Here is a 19,882-nt window from a genome sequence, read left to right as displayed (position 1 = left end):
GCTCCAGCCCCGATGCAAGCGGCTCCTCCGGCCCCTCGGCACCCATGGGCTCCTCTCCGGCCGGGACAGGCGTGCGTCCCGGTGCACCCCGGCACGCGCCTCCCCCCAGCTCCTGCAATCGTGGCCCTGCCCGGCACTCTTAGCTATATTTAGCCCTTCCCCGTGCTAGTTCGCCTGCCTGGCAGGAGTTTATAACTGGCCGGGACAGCCCCACCTCCTTTCTGCTTTCTCTCCCTTCCCTTCCCTTTCTTTTCCCTTTTTTTTCCCCCCCTTCTCTGCTCTTTTCCAGCCCAGCTGCCGCTTCCCACCCCTGCCCGAACCCCCATGCCGGCAGCACCCAGCTCTGCCCGCTGCCGCCTCGGTTTTGCTCCACCGACCGCCGAAGCCCGGCGAGCCGTGAGCCGCCGGCATGGGGCCTGCTGAGGAGCTGGTCCGGATTGCCAAGAAATTGGATAAGATGGTGGCCAGGAAGAGCACGGTAAGGTGGCTGAGCCCCTTGGGATGGATGTGCACGCGTGTGCGTGTTTGCACGCTCGTGCATGTTTGCACATGTGTGCATGCGTGTTTGGATGTTGCAGCGTGGCTTGGGACAGGGGAGGGAGGGAAAGAGGGGGGGGTTTCTCTTTAACCCCCCCGTTGCTCGCAGTCCCAGAGGACCTGAGCGGGTCCAGGCGGTGCTGAGCACCCACCGGTGCCACCAGCACCCCGGGGTGCTGCCTGTGCCACCCCAGCCCAGCCTCGCAACGTCGGAGCCAGCACCCAGGAGTATTTTATTTTAGCTCTAATTTGGGGCTCTCCTGCACCCCATTGCTCCTGGCTGTTGGGAGTTGGGAGCAAGACGGGGGGGGTCTGTCCCAGGGGTGGTCGCTCCCAGTACCCCTGGGTGGCGTGGGACCCCAGGCAAACGTGGGCGACAGGTGCTTGGCCACCAGCCCGGCCACCAACACCCGATCGGGTCCAGGGCCAGTGCCGTAGGCTCAGCCCCGAGCAAGGGAAAACTCCCCCGGGGGGGACCGGGCTGGGGGACACGACCCAGCCACAGACCCAGCCACAGCCCTGCCTGTTGCACAAGCGCGTGCAAGCGTGCAAATGGAGGGGTGGGGGCTCCAGGGTGGCTTTGGCGATGACGTGCTGCGGGGGGGAAGCCAGGATCTGGCCCTGCCACACTTTGCACCAGGCGAGGATCCATCTGGGGATCCTGGCCGTCTGGTTACGCATGGGCGAGCAGAGTTGAGCCTGGCCCTTAAAGTTAATATTTGACGATTTCCACCGGCCTTTGCCCCGATGAGGTACAGGCTCCCCAGTGCCGGGGGGGTGGGGGTGGGGAGGGAGCAGCACTGCCGTCCCCCAGATCCGATATTTTTTTGGGATGCCAACACTTGGAACCGAACCATGGGAGCCACCCGGGCTCTCTTCCCTGCCGGGAATTACGCTGGGGTCAAGGGACTGATCCTGCCCAGCCCTCCTGTTCCACAGCCCCATGCCTGTGCTCTGGGGAGGGAAACAGAGTCAGGGTCCGGCCACAGCGTGGGGACATCCCCTGCACCCGTCGTACCCAGAGGGCCAGATCTGGCCCCTTATGGTGGGATGGGGGTCCAGCCCGGTGCAGGGCTGTGTCCCCTGTGGAGGGGGATACCTGGGAGCTGGCGTCTGCTACTGGGGCTCTAAAAATACCATGGAGGAGGAGGATGGCTCCGTGCCGGGGCTATGTTTAGCCCTGCAGCCGCTGCATGCCTAGGGTCGGGCTGAAACCCTGCGGGTGGGTGTCCCGCGGACCCTCACACCCCTGTATGGGGACACTCAAGTGTCCCCTGGCTGTCCCCAGCTCCTGGCAGCCCAGAGTTTCCTTATGGAGGGGTTTTCCCGAGCTTTAAGGGAAGGTCCTACTTCCCAGCCAGGAGACGTGACCCCGCGCCAGGATGATCCAGCAGGATTTGGGTTTGGGATTTTTCTATGAGTGCATCGCTGCGGAAGGTCAGGCATCTAGGGACTGACCCAGGGCTGCTTTGTGTCCCCTTGGCGTCCCCTCCCCAGCACTGCCTGGTGCTGGCAAGAGGAAAGGGGAGACGCAGGCTGCCTCAGTGCAGCCCCCCCCATTTCTCTCCGGCTCCTCAAGGGCCCCCGTGGCTTCTCCCCACCCTAGGAGGGGGCTCTGGATCTGCTCAAGTCCCTCACAGGCTACACCATGACCATCCAGCTGCTCCAGGTGAGGGGGTCTGGGGGGGGGGGCAGCAGTTGCTGGCAGGGGGACACCCCATGGGGTGGCTTGTCCTGTCCCCCCCGTGCCAACCGGCACATCCCTAAGGACACATCTCTGCCATGCATCCCCAGACCACGCGGATCGGGGTGGCCGTCAACTCGGTGCGGAAACACTGCTCGGACGAAGAGGTGGTGGCCTCGGCCAAAATCCTCATCAAGAACTGGAAGCGGCTGCTGGGTGAGCGATGCTGCGGGGAAGCAGGAACCCCCCCCCCAAAGCCCAAACCCTCCCTGGGCCATCCCGGCACCCCAAACCCCTGATGCTGTCCAGGGGAGGTCAGGGTGGGATCGGTCCCAAGCTGGGACGTGCAGGCTCCCATGCCTTGCAGCCACCATAACTGAGTCCTGGCAGGCAATGCACAGACTTGATGGATTTTCCAGGGGCTCATTTTTGCTCCGGGATGGAGTGGTATAAATCAGTGTGTGCCCCCCAAGGGCTGAGCATCCCCCCAACCATCCCCCCACCCTGGGATGCAGCTCCCCAGGTGCCCTGCACTGGTTTAGGCCATGCCTCTGACACCCAAATCCTTCCCCCAGAGCCCTCCACCACCCCGAAGAAGGAGAAGGACACGGATGGGGAGAAGGAGAAGAAAGAGAAGGGGCTGGATTTTCCCAGCTGCCCCAACGAAGGGGCGAAGCACCCCAAGAGCTCAGCTGAGAAGCACAGGGAGAAGCACAAGGAGAGGTGGGGGCTCCTGCCCGCTGTTGGGGGGCACCAGCCGCATGGCCAAGGCATCGGTGGGGCCGATACGGGAACACCCTCTGCTCATTCCTTATGAGTTGTTTGGTTTATCCATATCTGCGGGTGCTGACAGCACAGCTGGAGAACCAAAGGGTGGTTGCCTGCAGCCACGGCAGCACCAGGGCAGCTTTCAGTGAGAGGAGGGAGAAAGGGCATTTTTTTTTCTTTTCACTTCTTTAATGCTATTTATTCCCTAGGTGAGGGCTGTTTTAATGGTGCTTGTCTGATCCTGCCCCACTCTCTCTGTCCCTAGGAAGCCCAGCAAGTCCAGCTCTCATGCCGTCACTCCCCGGGGCCACCCTGCCGACTCCGTCTCGGAGAGGTACCTGCCAAAGGGCACATCGACCCTTGTGCCTGGCTCTGCCAGGCACTGCCAGCTTGGGGGAGGCTTTGCTGGCAGCCTGGGGGCTGGTGGAGCTCAGGGATGAGTTGGCTGGGGATGGGGTGTGCGGATGGGCAGGCAGGATCTGGCTCACCAGATCATGCCAGGGGATGCTGGGACTGGGCTCGCTGAGAGCATCTCTCCCTTCCTTTGGGTTTCTGTGGTGAAGAGAGTCCAGTGATGGCCGGAGCCCCACTGCGTCCTCGAAGAAGTCACCTCTGGATGGCAAGAAAGAGAGGTGGGTGCCTGGGCTGGAGGCATTTGGGAGAGGTCAGACTCCAGCCCCTCGCCGGGCTGCGGCTGGGGGTCTGGACCCACCGCCTGGTCCCTATTGCTGCCTTCTGACACGGGGCTTGTCCTGCCAGGAGAGACTCTGCTGACTCAAGGTCCTCCACCACCTCGGCCGTCTCCTCTTCCTCCCCGCAGAAGAGACCGTCAGGGGAGAGGTAAGGAGGAGGTGTCCCTGGGCAGCCTGGGGATGCTTTGGGGATCCCCTTTGGGGATGCTCGGACCATGGGACCTGCATCCGGGGTGGGTAGAGGTGGCTGGGAGCACTGATCCTGCCATGGGCACTGGGACATTCCTCCTGGGTGCAAATCCTCCCACGGGGAGATTCCTGTTGGCTTCCAAGCGCTCACATTGATGTGCTGGTGCCCAAGGTCCTGCCACCAACCCCTGCCCCCTGCCCTGCCTGCCCCGTTTCTGGTGTCATTCCCACTGTCCCCTTCCATGCCACCCCCAGGAGATCCTCTGTGGGCACCAGCCCCTCGCCAGCTCCCACCGGCTCTCGGAGAAACTCCAGCGACAGCAAGGAGGAAAGGTAGGAGAGACCCATCCCACTGCCACGGGACCCCCGGCAGGTCCCCTGGGGCTGTGCCAGGACCCTGGTACCTGCCTGTCCTCCCCGTGCACCCCTGCAGAGCCAACAGCAGCAAGGCCAAACCGGAGACGCCGCGGACCCCCACCAGCCCCCCCTTCTCGCCCAGCCCCTGCCTCCTGGCCCCCTGCTATCTCACGGGGGACTCAGTGCGGGACAAGTGCATCGAGATGCTGACGGCCGCCCTCCGCATGGATGGTGAGCGGGTCTGGGGGGTGCTGGAGGCTAAACTGGGCTGTTTCTACTATGGGACGGCCCTAATAGGAGCAACCCTACAATAACAAGTGAGGGTCTGCGTCCTGGGGCACCTGCAGCCCCGCAACAGCAAACTCACCTTGGACTGGCAAATAAACTGCAGCTCTAGCTCATAGCTCCATGTTCAGCTCCAAAAGGAAAGAAAAGGAGGTTGGTAGGGTGTCCAATAAGGGATTGGATGGGGTCTTCATAAGGAAGTTAATTCAGGGTTCAGGTTGGGTAAAACCAGGGCTTTTTGGAGATGGGGTGCATGGGACAAGTCTAGTGGGAGAGGTGAGATTTTTTGGGGGATTCCTTGGTGCACGGTGAGACCTGACTGGTTTCATGCCTAAGTAAGTCACCCCTCGGCCTCTCTGCCCTTTAGATGACTACAAGGAGTTTGGTGTCAACTGTGAGAAGATGGCATCGGAGATCGAAGACCATATCCTTTGGGGGGGCTGGAAGTCCCCAGGCTCCATCTGTTGGGGGACACATACATGGGCTCAAGAGCAGTGGTGGGGACAGGACAGAGGGTGGCAGGGACAAGGACAGGGTGACAGACGGGCTTTGCTGTCCCTGTTGCCTGCAGAGGGAGCCCAGACCTTGGTTAGAGGCTGATGCTGAGCAGAGCATCCCCATGGCACCTGCCTTAGTCCAAGGGTCTGTGTGTTCCCCCCCAAACCCCTCTGCTCAGGGACCTGCCTTCATTCGTGGGGAAATAAAAGCCAAGCCCAGCCAAAGTCTCTTTTTTGAGTCTGCTGTGGGTGCCGGTGTCTCCTGCCAGCCCTGGTCCTTTGCAGTGCCCGGGCTGTGCCACACTGGCAGGGATGGAGCCACCTCTGTTCACTCCCAGCTCAAGGCTTGGGGGTCTCCTGGCAGCCCCCCAAGACTGGGACCAGCCCCAAGATGGTTCCTCCTCCTGGGTATGCTTCGATTTTTGGCGCATCCCGAATTCTGGCCATGTGTGCCTGGGGCCTCGCAGGACCCCAAAGCTGCCACCTCAGCCTGCCTGCCTGCATCCATGCAGGCAGCCACAGGCTTTTTGGCCAGCCTGCCTGCATCCATGCAGGCAGCCACCGGCTTTTTGGCCAGCCTGGGAGGAGGAGAGCGGGCTGAGTCCTCTGCACCATGAACTCATGTCCCAGCACAGGGCTTGGTGACGTTCCCTGTGCCCCGACAGCCTTTGGGTGTCACAGCAGGGAAATGCAAAGTTGTTTTCCTCTCCCCATCCCAAGCTGTGCTTCATCCTACTGAACCCAAGGAGGGGGAGACCCCCCCCACGGTCCCCCAAGGAGATCGACCACCTCCACATGCACGTGGGCACTGGCCCTGATGGCAATCAACACCACTGAGTCCAGAGCAGCAGCAAGTGCCCACGGGGCTGGCAACCCCCTACCTTGCCTCCTTGATTCCTTGACGGACCCCACATATCTTCCAGGAGCTGAAGAGCACGGACATGAAGTATCGCAACCGGGTGCGGAGCAGGATCAGCAACCTGAAGGACCCCAAGAACCCCAGCCTGCGGAGGAACGTGCTGTGCGGGGCCATCGTGCCCAGCCTCATCGCCCGCATGACCGCCGAGGTGGGGAGCAGGGTGGGGGCACGGGGCTGGCTCTTGTGGACCACGTCCATGCTGCCTCTGTGGGGTCTGAGACCCCTCCCCACCCCCCCAGCCTCTGCTCGCGGAGGTTGTGCTGGTGCCCAAGGGCTGGCTGGGTCTTGGCTTGGTGGCATCCACACTGGGCTTGTCCCAGCATCTCCCTGTCCCACCCTGGTGCTGGGGAGCATCAGGCATAGGGAGAAAGCAAAGGGCACTGCCTGGTCCCCCCAGACCCTTGCAGCCCCCCAGCCCATCACAGAGCCGGGTGTGGGATGTCAGACTGGCAGGAGTCAGGGTTGAGGGTCCTCATTCCTCCCCCTCAACCGGCGTCCCCAAATCAAGCTCCTGGAGCGCAGCTCCCTCCGCGGGGAGCCAGGTCTCCGCAGGCAGCAGTTTAGGTTTGAGGATGGGGTGGTTTGTTTCATCTGGTTGGGCCTGAGCCCTCCAGAAAGCTCAGTGAGCGGTCCTGGTTCTGGAGAGGATGGGGAGGGTGCTGGACCACTGTGGCTTGCCCCCTGTGCCGTCTTGGCTGCGAGCCCCCGGGCAGAGCCGCGGCAGCACTGACCCTGCCGGGCTGGTGCTGGTGGCAGGAGATGGCCAGCGATGAGCTGAAGGAGCTGAGGAACGCCATGACCCAGGAGGCCATCCGGGAGCACCAGATGGCCAAGACAGGTGGCACCGTCACCGACCTCTTCCAGTGCGGCAAGTGCAAGAAGAAGAACTGCACGTACAACCAGGTCAGCCCTGCAAAGTCCCCAGGGCTCCCCCCTGTCCCCAGGGGAGCCCGATTATGGGGAATGCCAGAGGGGTCTCTGCTGACCCAGCTGCCTGCTCCATCCTAGGTGCAGACGCGCAGCGCCGACGAGCCCATGACGACATTTGTGCTGTGCAACGAATGTGGAAACCGCTGGAAGGTCTGTGCCCAGCCAGGGGGGCTCCGGGCACCCCAACCCTTCCCCAGCCCGGGGGGATAGCAGAACCCCCTGAAACCATGCCGGGGGTGCTGGATGAGGACTCACCACCCACCTTGGGCTCTGCTTCTCCTGCAGTTCTGCTGATGGTGCCCAGTGACGGGGCTGGAGGGAACGTGGTGTGAGACGGGATGCTGTGACGGCCACATCGGGCAGCCGGCATGGGGAGGGAGGGTGATGGGGCAGTGTCGGTCCCTACACCCCGGCTCCCTGTTTCCTTGCACTGGGCTCCCTCAAATGTCCCGGGGAGCCAGGCTCTGGCAACAGGCGGGTTTGCTTGAGAAGACCCTAGTGAATTCAAGCGGTTCCTCCCTGTAAATACTTGCCTTTTGCTTGGGGTGTGCTGGGAGCCCACTGGGAACGGAGACATCTGTGGAAAGGGAGACTGGTCTGACCTGGGCAGCTTGCCCTTCCCTGGGGGAAACCTGGACTTGGATGATTTGGGGACAGGAGGGACGATACCCTGTGGACGTAGGGCTGTGCCACTGTCCTGGGGGCTGGGGGTGGGAAAGGGCCAGGTTTTAACCCAAACACCTTCTTCCTCACCTAAGGGCACGCAGTGGGAGGACATGGAGGGAGACAGGGTGGCTGCAAGGGGTTCGGATGCCGGTGGGATGCCACCGTGTTCCTCTGCTCTGTGACACGTGGACCATCCATCCTGGCTTGAGGGCACTGTCCCCCCAGGAAAGAAGAAGGGATGGGGGGAAAGGAGTGGGGAAAACCCATTCCGCTAGAGCAATAAAGGTGTGAACTGTCTCTGCGGCACAGACTGCTTTCTGAAGCGGGGTTGGGACCTGTGTCTCAGTTCACACTCCCTGCCGGCTCGAGCCTCTTGGTTCTCCAAGAACCCCCGCTCAGCTCCAGCATGTGTCTTGAATCCACCATCTTGAGATGTAACGGTAGCTTGATGCTCATCCATCACCTGCCTGGTGATTAAAGACCTTTAATTAAGGCCGGAGCAGCTCCCTGGCTGGGTCTGGATGCTGAAGGCTGTCCCATGGCAGGGCAGCACCTCCACTGACAGCCGGGAGGGTTTTCCAGGGAAGGGGCATTGGGGACCGACCGAGAGATGCACCTTTGGCTACAGAAGGTGCAGGATGGAGCCTCGTGGCACCGAGCCTGTCCCTTGCTGCCACCAGCCTCTCCCAGCGGCTCTGTTCAGAGGCAGCGAGATGTGACGGGGACACAGGTAAGGTCACGGTGACGGCAGGTGACAGGGGATGAGGGTCCTGCTCCTGCGCCTGCGCGAGCCGATGGGCAGGACCGGAGGAGGACGGTGGAGCTGTTGGATTAATGGATCGTTAATTTTTTTATTCTTGGGCTGAGGTGTGAATTTTTTCCCCAGGCAGCGCTCAAGGCAGTTTGCACCCAGATTTGGGTGCTAACCCCTCAGTCTCTGGGGCTCTTGGCAGCCCAGGGAAGGGTCGGACACCCCTGAGCCCCCTGAGAGTGTGCTTTGGGCTGTGGTGCTTGTTAGCACGCCAAAGTGATTAATAAGCCTCCAAGGCAATTATTTACACTTGCAAAGTGCGTGTGGATGCAATTAAGGAATATAGTGGATTGTGGGGGATGAATAAAACATCAGCGTGACCTTGTGCGGCAAGGGGAGCGCAGGACGGGCAGCACCGCGCCAGCAGCATGCAGGACCGGGGCTCACGTGCTGTCCCCAGGGTGCAACAGGGCACGTTTGGGTGGGACAAGGCTGAAACGGGGAGATTAGGACCTATATTTTTTGCAGTGCAGTCCGGTAAAGGTGTCTGAGCAATACTGGAGGGAGCCTGGCCCCGAACGCTTTGTGATGGAGCTCATGGCATCCCCGTGTGTCCATCTGTCCTGCAGGGCACATGTCCCCAGGGGAAACATCACTCCTCCACCCTACCTCCCACCAGGTCCCCTGAGAAATCCCAGCGGAGGAAAGGGAGCAGGGAAGGCAAACCGGAGAGCTGGGCACTGCTGAAGGCTCCCCTGCCATCCATGCAAGGCCCCCCAACACTCCGGGAGGGTTTTCGCACCCGCCTGGGGCCAAGGGAGTTCCTGGCCCTGAAGGATGCTCTGGCTCTGGGGGATGCAGGATCCGGCCCCCTGCGACACAGCTGGCGGGTGTCACTGGGGCAGGGACAGCGAGGGGGTCTCTGGCATCCAGCTGTTTCCAGGGGTTTAAATGGGCTCTGGGTGGCTCTTGGGGACACTGCCCCAAGCTGAGCTCCACGGGGAGGGCACAAACATCCCTGTGTGTGTGTGTGACAAAACCCCAGTTCCCAGATTTCCAGTCCCCAAACTGGGATGGCTGACAGCATTTGGGGTCTGGCTGAGCCCCCTGTGAGATCCTGCTGTCCCCTCCCCAGCTGTCAGCCCCATAGGTGCCATGTCCCCAGGGCTTTCCCCTCCCTCCTCCGCAGGTGACCATCCCCTCCTCCCCTCCGCATTCCCCAGCCTGGCAAGGAATGAGTACAGGCAAGAAACCTGGCAGGTGCCTGTCTTGCCAGCACTCAGCCCAGGAGCTCACTCTTGAACTTTGGGGGAAGTGGGCACTTCAATTCTGATTTTTCATCAGTCCTCAAGAGGCGTAGCCATGACTTCAAACAGCAAATGCTAATGCTGGTTCCTTCCCCTGCCCTTCTGCTGCCTGCACAGCCTCTGCAGGCAGGGAGGCTCAGCCGAGAGCCCTCAGGAGCTCCAGAGCTCCTTTGCAGCCCTGGGTTGAACTGAGCTCTTGGGAGTGGGTGGCCTGGCTCCACCTGGGGCTGTTCATGACCTTGCAATGATGGTGAGGCCTGTACAGTCCCTGCTAGGTGCATGGAGAGCCTGGAGGGCTCCCACGGTGGCTTTGCACACCCCCCAGCTCCAGGTTTGGGATGCTCTGAAGCTTCAGCAGAGGCTCCTGCCTCTTCCAGCCTGTCCCTGCCTTGCCCTGTGTGAGCCGCTGACTCCTCAATGTGATGGAGGAATTATTTGTAATGTACAACCTGCAATGCTTCAAACAACCACCCCCCCCAGCCAGATCCCTGTGCCTCCGCAGTGACAGGGGACAGCCACTGCTGGTGCCACCAGACTGCATCCCTTCTCCATGGCCTGCCCTCAGCCACCCCCAAGGGACACTGTCCCACAGATGCAGAATCCAGCACACAGACACCTGAGCATCCACATTTTGCTTTGCAATCCCAGCTTGCCCAGACTTCAAACCCCCAGCCCCCCAGCTCGCCCGCATCGTGGGTCTTCGCCGCTGCCCTTCTCCCCCGCATTTTTTCCAGCCCTGACAAAAAAAAATCAGCGCTTTGCTGTTCAGCAGTTTCCTTGGCAACCTCATTTCCCCATCCTCTCGCTCCATGCTTCGCTAACCCCCCCGGCCCCGCTTGCTGGCCCCCCCAAAGCAGGATGGCGGGTCCCTGTCCACAGGGGTGGAGCGGGAGGTGGTGGGTCCTGACCCCCCTACTCCGGGAGGGCTGGTCTCGGGTGGACCCTCGGCCAGGGCTCACCATTGTCGTGGTTTAACCCCAGCCAGCAACTAAGCACCACGCAGCCGCTCACTCACTCCCCCCCCATCCAGTGGGATGGGGGAGAAAATCAGGAAGAAGAAGTAAAACTCCTGGGTTGAGATAAGAACGATTTAATAGAACAGAAAAGAAGAGACTAATAATGATAATGATAACACTAATAAAATGACAACAGTAGTAATAAAAGGATTGAAATGTACAAATGATGCGCAGGGCAATTGCTCACCACCCGCCGACCGACACCCAGCCAGTCCCCGAGCGGCGAATCCCTGCCCCCCCCACTTCCCAGTTCCTAAACTAGATGGGACATCCCATGGTATGGAATACCCTGTTGGCCAGTTTGGGTCAGGTGCCCTGGCTGGGCATGAGAAGCTGAAAAATCCTTGACTCTAATCTAAACACTACTGAGCAACAACTGAAAACATCAGTGTTATCAACATTCTTCACACACTGAACTCAAAACATAGCACTGTACCAGCTGCTAGGAAGACAGCTAACTACATCCCAGCTGAAACCAGGACAACCATGTACCTGGGCTTCTTGGAAAGAGGATGGCACAGCTGGTGGGGAATTGTGTTGGAAATGAACCATATTAATGCAGTTCTGGAACTGGCCTTTACTCCTCAGTGTGGGTCCCCGTGCTCCCCCCGCCCTGGGCAGCAGGACCCACCCTCAGCACGGAGGAAAGGGTCAGGCCCCTCTGGACCCTCTCTGGGGTGATGCCATGGGCTGCATGGCTCCCCAGAAGGCTGGTGTGTTTTGGGGGCTACTTCTGGCCCATGGGAGCTGGATCTGCTCCTGGATCTGCCAATTAAACCCAATCCTGTGTATGCCTTGGGCTGTGGCATTGCACATCAGGATGGCTGAGCACACGTCCCTTGCCAGCAAAGCCTGGCACTGCCAGGTTTTCACTCCAGGGTGAGGAATTGGAGGGCAGCTGGTGACAGTGGGGCTCACACCGACCTCTCACCAAGCCCTGGGCTGGGGCATCCAGTGCGGTGCAGAGCACGCGGCGCTGGGCTCACCCGGCACCATCAGGGCTTGTGGGCAAGCCCTGGACATGGGACATGGCGGAGCCCTCGACTCAAGGATGCACCCAAAGAGCTGTGTTTGACGCGAGTCTGACCCTCGTTACGGCTGCCCCACAATTAGCCATCAGGTCCTGACATCCCCAGAGCCACCCCGCCGGCTCATGTGCCTTGCAGCAGCTGGAAACCCCAGTGATATTTATCTGTAACTTCATCAGCTGTTTTGTTTTCCCTCTCCTTAAAGGTCAGGAGGCTCTGCCTGATGTTCCCGCTGCAGAGCCATGGGGATTGCCCTCTCTGGGCACCAGCGCGGAGCAGCTTGTCCAAGTGACAACCTTACTCCTTACCCCAACATCACGGGAGCCATCCATGCACCCAACTTTTAGCCTTGTGGTATAATCCTGCTTCGTCCTCCTTAACTTCAGGGTTGCTTGAACTTGCGGTGGGGGAAGGAAATGTGCATTAAATGGATTAAACTGACCCTCCACTTGCTCCAGGCTCAGGGGGACGAGCTGAAGAAGTGCCCAAAGAAAAGATTTGCCTTCAAAAACCAGAACAACGTGCCAAAGTGCGCTGCAAGGGCAGAGGGAAAACCTGAGACAGCATCGGCAGCCTCTGCTGTAAAAGCTAGGGGATGCACAAGGTGAAGAACAGACCCCAAATGCCCCATCACAGCTGCCCAAGCCCCTGTTTGCAGGGAAGTCCTTTCTCCTCCCAAGGGAATATCCCCACTCCTGTGGCCAGGAGGACTCATAGATGTTATTTCCACACCTCCAGCTCCTCGCTTGGTGCTAATGATGTCGCAGCTCTTTGGCAGAGCTGGGCAGATTCCCCCCCCGCCTGTCCCTGTGCAGAGGTTCTTACTTTGCAAGCTCAGCAATCAATAGGTAATTATCCACCAGGCACAGGAGCTCGTTGCCTCCCCAGACCTCAAAAACCACATGCAATATTTATCTGCCCGACAGGCACAGGATCTCAGCACGACCCGCTTTGCCGTTGTCAGTAGACAGGATTTGGCTCTCCTGGGAAAAACGCCACAGCTCCGCTGGCGCAGAGCCACATCGCTCCCGCCTTCGCATCGGAGCTGCTGCAATGGGTGACATCCCCAAGGTGATGCTCGGCATGGGGGGGACAGGGGAAGGGGCCAGCCCTCCTCAGGAATTGAGTTGATTTGCTTTAAAAAGCAGGAAAACTCGGTGCTGGGGTTGTTTTGGGAGGGCAGGAATGATGCTGAGGGTGCTGAGCAGGGTGGGGGAGCCCAGAAAACTCCCCATGCCCCGGTGAGCAGGGAAAGGCACCTGCTGTGCTCCCCAGTACAGGGATGCATCAGAGCATTGCTGAGCTCAGGGACACTAACAGCTATTCCCAAAATCCCAAAGGGGCTGCTCAGTACCCCCAAAGCCAAGCAGACCTGGCTCCAGCCTGGGACTTGATGCTAGATGAAAGCAAGAGCTATAGAGGCCCTAAATTTTTTAGGGGTACCACATCTGCTGCATCTTCTTCGAGCCTTTCAAGCGCTCAGCTGCTCTGCTGGTGGGTTTTTTTCTGGCTCTTTGTTTTAATTAAACACCAAAGCTCTGGTTTTCCTGAGTACAAGGGGCATGGGAGGATGGGGTGTGTGGGGATTTGGGATTGGATCACCTGGGTACCGTCTGTCAAAGGATGCGGAGGTGTGGTGGGTCCCTAAATACCTGGAGGAGCTGGGCAGAGGTGTACGGGGCAATCAGAGCAGGACACCCCAGGCACTGAATAACATACAAACATCATTAAAATAGGGGGGAAAAAAATTGCTGAGCCTCTCAGTGCTGGCTCCAGCTCCAGGCTGGGATGCAAACTGAGCAATTTCCTTTCTCCTTCATTGTTCTATGGTGATGGGAGTGAATCAGCTGCTTCGGAGCAGCTCCGAAAACAATATGGTGATTGCCCAAGCCAGCCCCACCACCCAGCCCAGCTCTTATCCGGCCAAGCCAAAATACTCAGAGCAAAGCCATGGATTTGGCCTGTCTGGGTATATGTTTTTTTTTTTTTTTTCCTGCAAAACAAGGGGGAAAAAAAATCAGTTTGTCACCTGCAACATTTGCAATCCGTTGGTGGGAAATAGTTCTACAGTGCCCTAAATCATCCCCCAACCTCCCCGTCAGCTTTTTGATGATTAGATGCATCAAATAAGCCCAAATTGGACCCAAACCTTTGCTTCTAAAATGAAACATGCTGCATGGAAAATTACAGAATATACTTTTCCTAAAGAAAAACCCGTGCCCTTTTGTTTCCTGGCTGAAGAGGTTTGCTGAGTCTGCAGAGCACTTTGATCTCAGCCTTCCTAAAATCACAGCACTTGGCAGAGACTTTTTTCCCCTGCCTTAGCTGAACAGGCAGAGGAGGAAGAACTGAGCAAAGATCCCCCATTAAAAGCAAAAAAAAACCCCCACAAAAACCAGTCTTTCTTGACATTCAGCTGGAACCATGCATGCTCTTCCCTCTTGGGGCCAGGACAGAGAAGATGCCAGGGAAAACACCCCAAGAAATGCTATTGAACCAACCCCTGCTCCCCCAGACCACATGAATTCCCATCCCCGCACTTCCCACATCAGTAAGTCGACCTAAATATTACGGGGAAAAAAACCCCACCACATTGGCTTTTTCGTCTGACACTTATTTTTCTCCCTGCCAGGAGCTCTCAGGCACTTGGCAATTAGGAGCAGCAGATTAATCTTGAGTGATATAATGAAGTGCCATGCGGCTTGAGGAAAGGGCTGGTGAGCAGGGGTGGTTTGCTCTCTGGATTAGCATGGTTTAGGCCAGGTTTGGGTGCAGGCAGAGCACCCAGTGTGGGAGGGTGGTGGGAAAGAGGAGGGAGCTGGGGAGCTCCTCTGGATGTTCGAGGCTCATCCCCATCCCCTGGTTCTCTGCATCCCACTGCGTGGACTGGGCAGGGTTTGCGCTGCAGAAGAGAAATTATCTTTGTGCATTTTCTAACCCTGATTTGCTTGTCTGCAACGTCCCCAAAGTATCTTTCCACTCACTTTGCACCATTCCAGCGTGTCCCAGCCACATGCAGCTCCTGGCCAATGATTTCCTTGAGCATAAAATGCCCCAGGATGGCAGGCTGGGGTTGTGCCCAAGCTCTGATTCACCCCAGCCATGTCTGTGCCTCCTTTCTCCAAGGTCCCCATGAGCCCGAAAGCCGAGAGCAGCTGGCACCGAAGGCCACATTCTTCCAACGAGCTGCCTTGTCTTTCCAAAGTGAAAATATAAATAGCTCGTCCTGAAACGAAGTGATTACCCAGGAGCCGTGCCACCACTGCCAGCCGCTCTTAGCAAACCCATTACCCACAGCAGCCAATTTACTCCCAAGTCTGGCAGGGTCAGCAACCGTCAGGGAAGCAAATGCTAATTAATTACACTCTGCAAAGCAGCCTGGCCAAGCACGGCGTGCAATTAGTGAGTTAACTGCAACGGCCACTGTGCTGGGATTGTGGCTAAAGGGGTGACAGAGCTGCCGTCGGCTGCGCTGGGAAGGGACCCACTTCAGCTCTGCAGCAAGAACTCAGGGTGGAGGCAATGACTTTGTGTCGGGGACATGTGTGTCACGCTGCAAACACGGAGATTGGCAAGGCTGTGGCACTCTGCGTGTGTACATGCAACCCTTCGGTCCCTGCATCACCCGCCTCGGTCCAGCACCCATCTCCATCACGAGCAGTCCCCTCCATCAAGGGGACGTTCGCCCTCTGCCCAGCCATTTTGCAGGTAAACATGATATTTCCTTGGGGCAGGAGAGCTGCTTCGAATATAAAAACTCCTGGTGATGGGAGATGCAGAGCCCCGGGAGGAATCATGTGCTAATGCCCTTACATTGCTGCTGCGGTGAGTCATCCAGGCCCTCCGAGAATCCCGTCTGCGAGTGGATACGGAGGAAGGTAGAAGCACAAGGCGAGAGGAAAAATTGCTTCGCTCATAAGATATCTTGGCTACAGCAAGGAAAAAAAAAAATAGAAGGCCCCTTGCCATCCACCCACAGCTCCAGTCCATGGGGTGGAGGGGGTTTAGTGTTTGCTGTTGGGTGGACAAGGAGAGAGGCTGGTTTAGGAGAGAAATGGGAGCACTTAGCCTGGGAACATTTCAAGTCATTAACAGAGCACAATTATTAGTGTTTTTTTCCCCCCCTGGTAGGTGGTATCTCTTTGCAGGTGGGAGGAGAATGGGTGCCTCCATCAGGCTGGTGGGAAAAATCCATCCTGGGGTTGGGAATCGGGTTGGAGCAACACCTTGAAGGTGATTATGGGCAGACACTGCCTCCCTCCACCCGCAGCAGCATCGCTCCCAGTTGCTCAGCCGCATCCGTATGGACACGTGCATGTTGCTGCCTCGATGGGGACAGGAGGGTCCCCAGCTCCTGGGGACCACAGCCACCCCTGACCAAGCTTTGCACCCTGCCATGCCATGGGAGATGCACAGCCATGTTCGCATGGGAAAGGAGAGTTAAAAACCCAACCAACAAAAAAAAATCCCTTAAATCAACAGCATTTTAGCTAAGCTAACACCTCCATGCACCAGGGCTGCTTCCCGACGTGGCTTTGCCTCCTCTGAGCCAAGGAGCGAGAAGGGATTTACACATCAAACACAACCTCCTCCCCCTCCCTACCCTCAAATCTGCTGCAGCCAAAACCTTGGAAGGGGGAAAAAAGTCTGTTTCCAGCCTGCTTTCCTCTCCCCCATAAATAAACATCTCCTATCAGCAGAGCTTTCCTTCAGCCCAAGGGTTTTGTTAGGCATTGGTCATTTAATATTGCTTTTAAGTACTTGTGTTTGGCTCTCAGCCGCTTCACCTGGCTCTGAGCAGGGATGCTGGCATTTTGTGTTTAGAAAATATATGTCTATATTTAGATAGGCAGACAGTTAGATATGGAAGAAGAGCTGTTCCAATCATTAAACCACTGCTTTCAATTTTTCCTTATTACTATTCTTTATTTAACCACAGGCTGGGCTGGCCAACCGCTCCCCGAGGACAGGCCAGCTGAGACCTGCAGGTTTGCAGCCCTAAAATGCTTCTCCAGAAAAAAACCCCCAACATCAACCCGATAATCAGAGAACAAATCTTCCCTGCAGATGTCTTCCAAAGGCTGCGATGTGCAGGAAGGGGACGGGGTTGTGGTTGGAGGGCCGAGGAGGGTGGCCCAGAGCTGAGTCTGTCGCCGGCTTTGTGCTGGACTGTGGTGCCTTTGGGGAGGAAGAGTGGGAGCGAGAGGGAGGAAGATCTCGCACATCTGTGAGATGTGGAAGGTGGGGGGTGTGTGTGGGATTTTTGTGCCTCTCAGGAGAAGAAAGAAAAAGGGGAGACAATTCACCTTCTATGATCAGCTGCCACGGGTTTTGCAGGCTGGAGGAGGGGGAGCTGCCTTTGAAGCTGGGAGAAGACCCAACAGGCAACACAGCAGCCTTCGCTGGCACTGCTCCTCTTCCTCTGGCCCCTATCTATTCCCTGCCCTTTCCCAGCCCTGGACCAGCACAGCGGTGTTGGGAGCCCACCGTTGGGACGGCCAAAACAGCCATTCAGGGGTGCCCAGCATCCCGCCGGAGCCTCGGTGGTGCTCACATGTTGGGCTCTCACGCTGCCAGGGATCTCCTCCAAGACCCATCACTGACAGGATTTAACTCATAGTTTAAGCCACCCCAGCTCGGATGTGTCTGGGTATCTCCTCTCTGCTAGTAAAGACTGAAACATGGGTGCCAGCAACCCCCAAGGACCCCCCTCAGCCCAGCCCTCGCTGGCATTCCCACTCCTTTCCCTGACGCCGCTCACTTTTCCCTGGATAACACCATGACCACAGAAGAGCCGTGCCATCTCCCCAGTCTCTGGAGGCTCCCGGTACTGGCCGATGGACCGGGAACGCCAGCAGTGACTCTGCCCCACGGCTCGGCATCGCTCCCAGCAGCGGCGAGGGAAGCAGGTGGCCGTCTTGGAAAAATACAGCATTGGGCAGCCACCATCTGTGTCCCTTTGGATGGAGGAGGTGCTGCCCTCCCCAGGTGCTCTCCCGAGGCCACCGGGACAAGCCAGGACAGATGGCAGCAGGCATCTGATTTTATCAGGCTGGGAACTGAAGCAAAGCAAAATCCCTCGTGCTGGCAAAAGGCCGGAGGAGGAGGTAGCCGTGGCGGGGATGGCATCACCGTGAACATTGACATTCACCTTGTGCAGCTCTCCGGTGAGGCTGGGAAGGTTCAATACCTTATTCAAAGCTCTGAGAGCAGGTTCTTGCCTCCTGCACCTCGCTAGGTGCTTGCACCGATTCACAGCACCCTGGAAAAGAGGATGCACAAGTGCCACCGTGAGAAACAGGGCAAACCCTCACCTGACGGCTGTGTTCAACACCCAGCGGGGCTGGAGGGACCAGCACCGTATACATGCAGCTTCCCATACCTTCCACTGGTAGTTGCAGCTCTCAAGGAAGAGGCTGGGCACCTCCAGAGCCCCAACCTGCAGCAATTTATTTGAAGACACAGGCAGGGTTCGTACCTACAGCCAAATGCATTCAGCCCTCAGCAGCCATCAGGGAGACGTGCGTGGGTACACAGTGGCCCTTGCACCTGCATTGCTCAAGGCACCCTGGGGCTGAAATGCCTCCTGATGTAGGGGGATATTTCAAAAGAAAACACCCAACCAACAAGTGATGTTGTTGGCTCTTCTGCTGGAGAGCCGGCTTGGACAAGCGAGGGATGAGCTGGGTGGAAAGTCGGTGGTTGGCTGGTGACCAAAGGGCTTTGCTTGGGCTCTGGCCAAGCCTGTGTCCAGCCTGGCTCTAGCAGATCCCAAGTCCCGAGGCCTTCAGAGCTCGATCAAAGTGTCAGGGAAAAATCCTGAGCTTTGCTGAGCTTTTTGGAGTGAGCCCTGCCCTGGCGTTGAACCGCCCGTCACCACTCCTGACCAAAGCCATGCAGGTGAGGGATGCTTCAGCTTGATTCCCTGCAGCAAGTCCTGCCTGCAGAACCTGCTGAGCATCTTTCAAAACCTCTCAGGATCCTGCCACAAACCCCAGCATCACTCCGGGACTTGCTGCCTGCAAGCCTACACTGTGGTGGGGACATGCTGGTCCCCACATTGCCCCACAGCCAGGCAGCCACGCTGTCAGGGCTGGACACTTGCTGGGTACGGCAAGCAGGCTCCCTCCCTAAGGAAAAGACCCTTAATCACACGTATAAAATACCCTGTAAACCACCAGCGCTCAACCGTATGCCATTGTTTCCCCAACCTCCACATCTCAGTGCTCTGACCTGGCACAAAAACAAAGTGCCAGTGGGAGCTGGATGCTCCTTCTGCAGCTCCTGATGCTGATGCCTCCAGGTCCAAGCCACCCAAATCTCCATCCTTCAGCCCAAACACAAACCTTAGCCAAACCCTCCTGTATTTTTCCACCAGGTTTCCACCGAGAGGAGGTTTCCTCTCCTCTCCCAATCCCAAACCAACTCATCCCACAACCATTTGGAGGAACATGAACAAGGAGAGGGGAGAACTGAGCTCTGCACCCGAAGCAAGAGGCACCAAAGCGGTGCTGGGCGAGAGTATTCAGCACAGCACTGGGCTCAGAGAGCAGCAGGATTGCAGCTGGGTTAGTGCTGACCTGGATTCCCAACATCAAAGACAACACCCTCTTCCTCCCCGGCAGCTCTGGAGCCCTCAGAGGAGGTGAATCAATGGGCTGAATGTCCCCGCGTCCATCCCATCCCAGCACCAGCTCCACGATGGATGCGCTGGTGGTGGCTCGGCTGTGGGAACTGTGGGTCATGGCAGGAGCATCCCCCCTGCCCCAAGCACTGTGGCAGGAAGCTAAGAAGCTACAGAAAAGTAAATACTTTATATGCTGAGAAAGAAAACTGCTTCCTCCAAGACCAGGGTGGTCGAAGGTGGCCCAGGGGGTCTAACCCAGGTCTGGCCAGGGTCTAACCCGTCCTGCTGGTACAGCAACAGGCACCAGCAAATCCCCTGTCAGACCTGTGGGAGAAGGCCAAATGGACCTTATTCTCTTAGGAAACCTGGCCATAAAACACGTGTGTCTACACACATGCACGTGCACATGGGGCCCTTGTCCCTCCAGCATGTCACAACCGGCCCCAGGCACCAGGACACACGGTCCCCACGTGTGCTGGTTTGGGCTGGGGTAGCGTTAGTTTTCTTCATGGTAGCTAGTATGGGGCTGAGTTTTGTATTTGTGCTAGAAACAGTGTTGATAACACAGGGATGTTTTCGTTACTGCTGAGCAGTGCTTACACAGAGCCAAGGGCTTTTCTGCCCCTCAC

General features: G+C 58.0%; 1 protein-coding gene across 1 annotated transcript; it reads left to right on the top strand.

The window, feature by feature from the left end:
• Positions 1-183: 183 nt before the first annotated feature.
• On the top strand, positions 184-7,821 carry TCEA3 (transcription elongation factor A3). The gene is made up of 14 exons (XM_069803288.1): positions 184-478; positions 2,144-2,206; positions 2,332-2,437; positions 2,797-2,944; positions 3,255-3,323; positions 3,553-3,621; positions 3,749-3,829; positions 4,126-4,203; positions 4,304-4,458; positions 4,880-4,941; positions 5,927-6,076; positions 6,685-6,831; positions 6,937-7,008; positions 7,144-7,821. The coding sequence occupies exons 1-14, from the start codon at positions 410-412 to the stop codon at positions 7,150-7,152; spliced, it is 1,278 nt and encodes a 425-aa protein (XP_069659389.1). The 5' UTR covers positions 184-409; the 3' UTR covers positions 7,153-7,821.
• The last annotated feature ends 12,061 nt before the right edge of the window (positions 7,822-19,882 follow it).

The sequence above is a fragment of the Haliaeetus albicilla genome, chromosome 16, assembly GCF_947461875.1.
Source record: "Haliaeetus albicilla chromosome 16, bHalAlb1.1, whole genome shotgun sequence".
In the NCBI taxonomy this organism is placed as follows: domain Eukaryota; kingdom Metazoa; phylum Chordata; class Aves; order Accipitriformes; family Accipitridae; genus Haliaeetus; species Haliaeetus albicilla.
This window is presented reverse-complemented; position numbering and strand designations above follow the sequence as displayed.